Genomic DNA, 9,603 nt, shown 5'->3' with positions numbered 1-9,603 from the left:
AACTAATATTAATTTGCCTCGCAAATTTTGCACAGTATCAGTATTAACAAAAGAGATAGAGTATTGTCACAGCGTGTAGAGCAGTATGAATTGGACTAATCTTTTTCGAATCGGATTATAGTTTTCGTATTACTCTTTTATTGCAATATAATAAAGGCCCCCGTATGCCATTAATATTGAAATTTTTCCATGCAAAATTTGGCGCAATCGTCATATTCTACACCGAGAAAAAAAAGTTGTTAACTTAACTAAATTCGTTCAATTAATTACTATTTCTTTATATTTTTTTAATGAAAAAAAATGTAAAATTTGAAATATTTAAGTATTTAAATCAAATATACGTTTGTTAGATTTAATATGTCGTATTTGACTTAAATACTTAAATATTTTAATTTAAAAAATATAAAAAAATATTAATTAGTTGAACGAATTTAGTCAAGTTAACAACTTTTTTTCTCAGTGTACTAATCAATACTAATCAAGCGCGCAAACGTAATTAATATATTTTCGCGAGTGAGTGCATGAAGGAGTAGCAAAAAGTCAAGAAGAAAGGAAAAGGATACCTAACTATGGGTAAGCAATTCTTATAATTTATTGAATTTATTATATGTTTATTGTAAAATAAATTTATCTCTGATATCCTTGATTTATTTTAAATGTATGTAATATAAAAAATGTGCATATATAAAAAATATTCTAGAATTATATTTTGAGAGAGAAATTTAAAAGATATCTGTAATTAAATATATTAATTAATATTTTGTAATGTAATTAACTACAATATTTGACAGACATTAATAATAAAATTTAAAATATTTTGATGAACAGCTGTTTCAATTCAATTTGAACGTAATATTTTTTATAATAAGATTGAAATTTTAAATACAGATTTAAAATACCATTTACTCTTATCTTAATAATCTGTTTCAAGTTAAATCTGATTTGTCGTAAATTTAACGAGCATATAAAAATTGATTTTCCTTTTATCAGTTCTTTAAAATTGTTAAAAGTTTTCCTATAATAAAAAAAGTTAACAGTGCTTTAAAATCTTTATACAATCTTTTCTAAAGTTGTCGGTTTTCACATTTATGCATTGCACTCTCGTTGAGTTTGAAAATCCGAGCACGTATTATTTTTCTCTTGAATCATTCGGCTGGAGCAAATTTCTCGCGAAATTGTAGAAATCCTTTACTGTGTAGTCTCAAAATGTCGACGAACATCGATAAACGGCTGGCTAATTTGAAAGCTTTGTCGATAAGTGCATTGAATCCACATGGAAAGTTATTTTATAAAGTTACGTTCCGGAATTTTCGGTGAGCGAAGACGGTTGAGAGGAATTTCAAGAATTTTTATTGCAAAGACACACGCGGTGATATAAAGAAAGTGTACAACTTGAGCGCAATTTTAAATAACGAACGCGGAAATTGATACGCGTTACGTTAATCTTATTGATTTATTAAAGACGCTTTTACTTACTATTACATGGCCATTTTTCCAACGTTGGTACTTAGATATGTATGAGATTAAACAGTTTAAATAGTCAATTTAGTATTTAATAGGATCATTCAATAGCCATTGAGTAAATCCCGTATTCATCGAGGACATATTAGACAAGCAAGATGGCTAATATTGTAACAATGGGCAATTTCTGATCAATAGGTCAAATTGACATGTATCTATAATCAATGAGTACGTTCACTAGACGAAAATGAGCCAGCTTATGGTAACATTCCCATGATAACTGTTAACTATTATATATAACTATTGAATTAAATAGAGTATCCTCAATCGTGGTGTAATTAATTAATCATTTTAAGTGATATATATGCGTTTTTGATCGTCTAGTTGATAACAGTTATGTGAAATATCTTGGAAGGGTCAAAGAGGATATCATAAGATGTGAAATGGTCCTTTGGGGTTACTCCTGTATATATAAGGGCGATATAACAGTGTCAATACATCTCTAATCTAAAGCTATTCGAGGATGTATTAATGAGGATTCCAGGAGAACATTTAAGATCTTAACTTTATTATTACGTTTTCTTGGTGTTATTTTGTAACATTCAGAAAAGATAATGTTGTAAATATATATTATATTTGTGTAATATTAAATATACAGTAAATAATCGCAGTAATTATACAAATGTCAAAATATAATAAATGACATTTATTAAAAGAAAATTGCGTTGTCTTGAAAATATATATCGTAAAATCAGTTTACACAGATAGTAGTTACAGAATATTAGCCTAGGAGAGAATTACAACCTACAGACAGATACAGAATATTTTTAATATTGATTCTACATATTTTTGATAAAAATATAAACTTCTTGACAAAGACGAACAGAATAATCAAGTTACATAATTTTCTATGTATTTAGTTGAATATTTGTCTGTCTCAGAATATTATTTTGTATGAGGATTGTCGATCATTTCTGTATTTGAACACATGTGAATTAATTCCTGCGTAAAATCATTGTGAGAAGTAGACATGCGTTGTTGTATGAAAATCGCGCGTATATTATGTTGATGTGACTGAAATCACGCAGCTTTAATTTCCCCAAATTAAACAGCATAGTTTACATAGGCTTTAAATCACAGCAAGGTAAATTTATTTATACAAAATCTCGACGAAGCGATTCGTTTTTGAGAGGAATTGTTTTGGAACAGAACTCGAAATACATGAGTATAAAAATATTTAAAAATGTTTATGGTATAAAGATATATTTGCTATACTGTCGTTCTTAGAATAACTTTACAAAGGGAAGAAAATTTGCAACGAAGTGCTATATTCGATGCAATATTAATGCAAATGTAAACAATGTCGTAATATAAATATTTTGCGGTATAAAATTTTTTATCTTTTCAATTTAAATTTCTTTCAAAAAAGACATGAAATGTACAAATATATTTGTTCAGCTATGTATATATGAATTTACTGAACTCACCAAAGGCCGCGTTGCATTTTTTTCGCATGGTTGCATGGTTCACTTTGTTGTAGATGGAAAAACCATGCGATTTTACGCAACTTTGTACGGAAACTGATCGTTTACCCAATCAAATAGATCAATATTATCTTGTCAAATACATCGAATAAAACAACATATACGCAAACAAGATACAATATAAATTATGCAAAATAAATTAAACGATCATATATATATATATATTAATATATTGCACGATTATTGTTTTTCATATTTTTATCATATCAGGCAAAGATTCGTTAAAATTTATAACATGATATACATATATGTATAATTCATTTATGACATAGCTTTTTTAGCTCCAATAGGAATTATTATTTGAGAAATAAGGTAACTAATTCATTTTTATGAAGCTGCAAGCATCCTCCGACTATTCGTATATGTCTATGGTGTAGAGTCTGTAGAGTGAAAAGCCACTACAGCTGATAAGAGTAACTGCAACTGTCGGTACTGCGTGATAAACACACCGGTAACTTTGTCAGACATCTATCGTACCGACATAATGCTGTTGATAAGGAAAGTGGAAGCATTCCTTATCAACGACAAAGCGACAAATCTATATAATTTTTAATCGTAATGTTTGAAATAAAAATATTGACTTACGATGATAGACGGATATGATGAACAGCATTTAATAAATGTTGAAAGTAATTTTAAATTTACCTGAAACAAAAAGAAATCAATATTAGTTAATATTATCTTATTTTCTTGGATGAGGAGCCCGTCTCATCTCAGAAAGAGGGCGTTTTCTGAGATCTTATTTAACGTATATTAACCGATAAAAAACAGCTTCAACTTCCAGAATGATACTGACAGCTTAAATGACATCTATGGCGATCATAGATAACCTAAATTTTAAAATCATCGCGTTTATTTACGCCATCTCCTTTCTCTCTTTTCATGTCTATGTAGTATCCTTTCTTATTCAATATCTATATCATTTTGATAATATTCATCAGGATGTTGTTGACAGCTGTCAATTCCATCTTCTTGCATCCTCCGTTTCTTTTGGAATCTTCTAGTTTTTCTTTTGTTCTTTCATTGCAATTTTTTTTTATGAACATACGATTTCTTTAGTTTATACATGCGATGGCATTTTTGCAATGTCATATGGTTGCATCAGTGAAGTTTCTTCGAAAGCGCTTAGGAGATTTATTTTGTCTGCTTTTCGTCTGAAATATGGAGTGCTTAGAGGTCGGAGAGTATACGATTAATATTTTGTTATATATGAGGGAACTGAAATATTGTATAATAAATATCGTTTGAGATACATAATATATTATAAGTTTCGTTCTCTTGATTAATTTTTTATATCAATAATAGAAATCAGTAATTATTATTGATAAAAAGCAAGCATTTACTATTCTTGTGAATGATAAAAATAAGTAAGAAATTATCTTATCAATATCTTAGTTTTATATCAAAATATGAAAACAAGATGGAAATAATTTTTCAACATTATCAGTTGAAGTTTTCAGCAAGATCTTTGAGATCATCACCTTCTGTTAATTATTTGCAGACAATATTACCGATATAATTCAAGTGCTGCTTGGTTTAGATATTATCGTAGATAGCTTCTTTTCGCGTTGAACTGTTATCTATGTTAAATAAATATCACTAGATATGCAGTCTTTACGTAGGGTCACTACAGCTGATAAGAGACTGTAACTGTCGGTATTGCGTGATAAGCACACCGGTAACTTTGTCAGGCATCTATCGTACCGACGTAATGCTGCTGATAAGGAGAGCAGAAGCATTTCTTATCGACGACGAAGCGACGAATCTATATAATTTTTAATCGTTTCGTTTAATATAAAAATATTGACTTACGATATGATAAACGGCATTTAATAAATGTTGAAAATAACTTTAAGCTCTCATTAACTCATTTTTCCGTTGTATTATTTATTAGAGCCTCTTTTATTTTTATTGTTTGCATTTATATTAAGTATCTTTATATTTATTTTATTAAAATTTTTTGTCGAATCTTCTTTTTTTTATTTATATCAAATTCTATATATTTCTTTTTTAAATTATTTTTGAGGGATAAAATATAATTTTATCTTTTCTGTTTTCTTTTATATATTTTTTATTGCTTTTAAAAATATTTTTTCTGTACATCAGGATTATCACTATAAATGAGCAATAAAACAACAGTATATGATAAATTTCATATAATTTTATTTTATACAAACAAAAAATTTATATTTGAATATATATATATATATATAGTCTAATCGAACCAAAACTCTTTTGCCATCTTGTTGCTAACTGACTAAGAAATCGATTCGCCTTTTATCTATTCACAACCGCTCCGGTTTGTGCTCGGCTTGCAAGCATTATGTGACAGGAAAAAACTTTCGTGACGTCATTTCTCCCACTTTGTAAGCTACCGTTGATAGTGAACTGCATCGATTTTATTGTATGTATTGTGTGCTCGCAGGAACAGTTTCATTTTGACTTGTACAGCGAGAGCATGGATGACATATAAGCATGGATGACATTTAGTCTATATCCCTTAGCATTTTCAGTAATATATTAGTCGACTAAGTCCGTAATTTAGGGGGATCTCTAATAAAGGAATATTGCATCTACAGGCTTTACGAACAAGCAATAGATATAAATGTGATTTATTTAAGAAGAAGTCATGAGCATTATTTCGTTGAAAATAATGAAATTGCATTGTGGAGACTATTGGAATTTTAGTACCGATACATTGCTCGGATTTTTATCGCGTATTTTGCGTTACTACATGACTGTGCTCCTGAGATTATTCAATATTGCAGGATTTTTTTTAATTTTTTTTTTTTTTTTTTTTTTTTTTTTTTTTTTTTTTTTTTTTTTTTTTTTGGCGGGATAGAAAATTTCAAGGTATTTATTTTTTTATTCTCTTTATTTTATTCATAAAATTTATAAAGGCATGTCTAAGTTATAAGACTAGAAAAATACCGATGATATTAGAGGAGTTTGCGAAAGTGTTTCGTAGCATAATTACATAACTGTAATCAACATTATACAATCATAACGATTCTATGGAGATATATAGGATAGAAAAATATAAATTTATTTGGCATACAAGACACAATTGGTATTCTGCACATTCAATTCATAACCTGCACTCGAGAGATGCCTTAAAAATATGTTTAATCAAATTGTTGGCCCTTGAATTTACCAATTTTTCACAAAGCTTGGTTTGATCGGTAATGATGCGGATGCAAAATCGAGATTGTCGTGAGACGATGACAATACAGTGCCGGCGGATCCCAAACCGCTGCTAACGACGCTGCCAGACGAGACGATGCCGTTCTCTAAGCCGTAGCTATATCCGTTACCAAGACTCGCACTCGAGATGGATCCCAAGTGGCTGGATCCCAGATCGGCGTATTCATGTCCAGACGAGAATCCGGACGAGAGCACCCCGGACGAGAGTCCGGACGAGAGCCCGGAGGAGAATCCGGACGAGAGCACCCCGGACGAGAGTCCGGATGAGAGGCCATGCGTTGCGTAGCCGATCGACGGCGACGACACGACGCCAAAGGTGGACGGTACAACGCCGACAGTCGACGGTACTACATTATAAGATGGCACGGACACCGGCACGTGCTGCGCGACGGAGACAGGAACGGGCACCGGTTGTGCTACCGGGACTGGCACTGGTTGCGGGACACGGACCTCGACGGGTTGCGGTACTGGGACCGGGTAGGGTCGGTCGACTTTGACGGGCACGTGACGGGTGACCTCGACGGGTACGGGTTGCGGTACTGGGACCGGATACGGACGGTCTACCTTGACGGCCACGGGATGCGGGACGGGTACGTGCTTGGTGACTTCGACTGGGACGGGTTGCGGCACCGGAACTGGCACTTGGACCTCGCGATGAAGGGTGACGCCGGTGATGCGTTCGGTCTTGGCGTGCGCAAGGCTTGGCACGAAACCACTCGAGAGACTACTGCCGTAAGCTCCTCCGTAAGTTCCGCCGTAAGTTCCGCCGTAAGGTCCGTATCCGGATGCGTAGGCGGAGGACAGGCTGTTACCTACAGACAGTCCCGACAATCCTGACCCGAATACTTTCGATCCGGTTGAATATCCAGAAAGGCCTAAGCCGTAATTCGGGAGGCCATAACTCGAAACACCATAACTCGGGAGGCCATAAGTCGAGGCACCATAACTCGGGAGGCCATAACTCGAGGCACCATAACTCTGGAGACCATAACTCGAGGCACCGAGATCACCCGTCAGCAGACTCCGTTTGTCTTGTTTATTCGGCTGCTCCTTTCCGGGGGCTGCCAATACGGCAGTCGCCAACAGTACTATCTGTATTTTTGGGAAACAAAATGGATACTCAATATAATTCTGAAAATATCACTTTAAGAAGTTTTTGTGATGAGATGTTATTAAAAATATAGTCAAAATCTAAACAACCAATAATAATCTTTTAATTAAAGTTGATAGACTTTATACTGTCATTAATTTTTAATTTTGTCATTATATGTATCGATGATTTAGTAATTGATTAATTAATACAATTAAATAAAATATAATCACGACCACTACTATTTATTTAATATTGCTATTGTGTGTGTAATTCTCTTAATAATAATAACTGCAACTTTATTTATGTGGATAAAGAAAATTAAATTTTTTTAAATAATTTCTAAGCAACGACGCGATTGAATGACGGTAATGGAGATATTATTGAGAAAAAAGTACATCGATTAACGACAGTAGCCTTTATACGGTGTATACATATATGCATGGAATATTTTCGTCGATACTTACCGCAAAGCTCTTCATTGTATCTGGTGGTAGTTTCGGACCAAGTGTGCCTTTAGCGCGGTTGGTCGGTGTTTTTATAGGAAATGTCCGGTCCGCGACGTATGCGATTACTTTCACTAAAACGAGGAACACGCCCTGCTCCGCGATCCGCGCACCTCCCAATTATTTTTCTGCAGCCGGTCTCGCTCGGACCATCCGATTCTCCGATCTGACGTAACAGCAAGAGAGCCACTCGACAAACTTGCTCCCGAAACGGGTCCAATTCCGCATTATTACGCGGCTGTAACACGCGTAATCGTTTATACCGGTGTCAGTATAACGCCGCTCGTTTATCTGTCATTTTTTTTTATAAAGGGCCGGCTTTTACCAGCTGAGACACCACGACGCCGTTGGCGAATGGGCGAGAGCACACGATCGATCGATGTGGTAACGAACAACGAATTTACAGCAAAGAAAAATCTAACAAAATTTTCTTTACGGATGAATATCATATAATATAATGTATTTTTTTAAAAAGTAAAAATCTTTCCTTTTTATTACATCTACATTTTTTATGCCGTAAAATGACACGAATTGTCTTATTTGCAATGTATTTAAAAATATTGGAAATAATTTAATATTCGTCATTTTGAATTTGTCATTGTTGAAAAAGAAAGTCCCTTTTTATTATTTTTCTCTATTAGTGTTTTAATTTCTCTTTTTTTCCCCTTTTTTTTTACTCGCCTACAGAATTATATAATGTTTATATAATGTTAATTACGTAATGTTTATTTAATTTGCAATTACATAGTGCTATCGAAAAGTCTAGATGCTGAAGTGTATCTGTATATGTATATTTTTATATTCTGCCATTTTGCGACATCTAATTTGCATTGCTTCGAGGTTTTAATCGCTTCCTTTTGGACGCATTGAAAAAGAGGCATTTATATACGGTGCCGACACATGATACATTGAGGATGTTATTTATTTTAATAACGATCATTTATGAGATCCGGCGGCATATAAATTAGTCAAGTCTTGGATATAACAGGGAGATTTGAAAAAAACGTTATTGGTTTTAAAATATTTATTAATGCTCGAGTATATCCCTCAAGTATTTATTATCGCGTTTCGATGCGACGATGAAAAAAAAATCATGGATCAGAACCGAGTTTAAACTTATGATGACAAACTATAAACTTCAGAAACAAAAATTTGCAATGTCTGATTTTCAGTCGACAGAGATCGACGCGAGACGGTATCTATTTTATAAATTCGTCGCGAAGCACAGCTCGTGCTTTTTCACGTGCACTCACGGTGGCGTATTTTCACAATCCGATGTAAACCATTTCCGTTTCGTAGCGCAATATAAATCTCCATGGCGTGGAATAATATGCAATGGAGTTTCATAACTGTAGATTTTCGTCTTTAGAATTGTCTCGACGAAGATATACTTCCTCTCGAATGCATTATGTCGATTTTCGTGGGGTGCTTTATATTCATGAGCGCGCGTCTTCGCGAAACTTTATTTAAATTGCGCGACGGATTCACCGCAGATTTGTAAGTCTCGAAACGTGATAAAACGTTAAACATCTCACCATGTCGCAAATGTGAACAAAAATATTTGACATTTGTCAAATTTTTTTTTAACCGTACATGGGAGAGGAATTCCGTAGAAGGAAACAATTAAAATATTCAAGAATCGTCCGACGAAGATAATTATTTTTTTGCGATGCCGCGCGTTAAATTTAGACGATGGGACGAAAATGCTAACTTAGAGATCGGTTCCCGACATCATTGGATAACTGCTATAAAATACTGGTTTACGAAAGTAAAAGTGGGGATAGATTTATTCTAGCTT

At 33.4% G+C, this 9,603-nt stretch overlaps 1 protein-coding gene across 1 annotated transcript; it reads right to left on the bottom strand.

Annotated features, from left to right (window-relative positions):
• Positions 1 to 5,887: 5,887 nt before the first annotated feature.
• LOC115242730 (nuclear envelope pore membrane protein POM 121C-like) lies at positions 5,888 to 8,030 on the bottom strand. The gene is made up of 2 exons (XM_029819245.1): positions 7,767 to 8,030; positions 5,888 to 7,301 (listed from the first exon to the last, which is right to left on the bottom strand). The coding sequence occupies exons 1-2, from the start codon at positions 7,779 to 7,781 to the stop codon at positions 6,156 to 6,158; spliced, it is 1,161 nt and encodes a 386-aa protein (XP_029675105.1). The 5' UTR covers positions 7,782 to 8,030; the 3' UTR covers positions 5,888 to 6,155.
• Positions 8,031 to 9,603: the final 1,573 nt, after the last annotated feature.

The sequence above is a fragment of the Formica exsecta genome, unplaced genomic scaffold (genome assembly GCF_003651465.1).
Source record: "Formica exsecta isolate Colony F162 unplaced genomic scaffold, ASM365146v1 scaffold62, whole genome shotgun sequence".
In the NCBI taxonomy this organism is placed as follows: domain Eukaryota; kingdom Metazoa; phylum Arthropoda; class Insecta; order Hymenoptera; family Formicidae; genus Formica; species Formica exsecta.
Note: the sequence above shows the minus strand (reverse complement) of the source record. Positions and strands in the feature narration are given on the sequence as shown.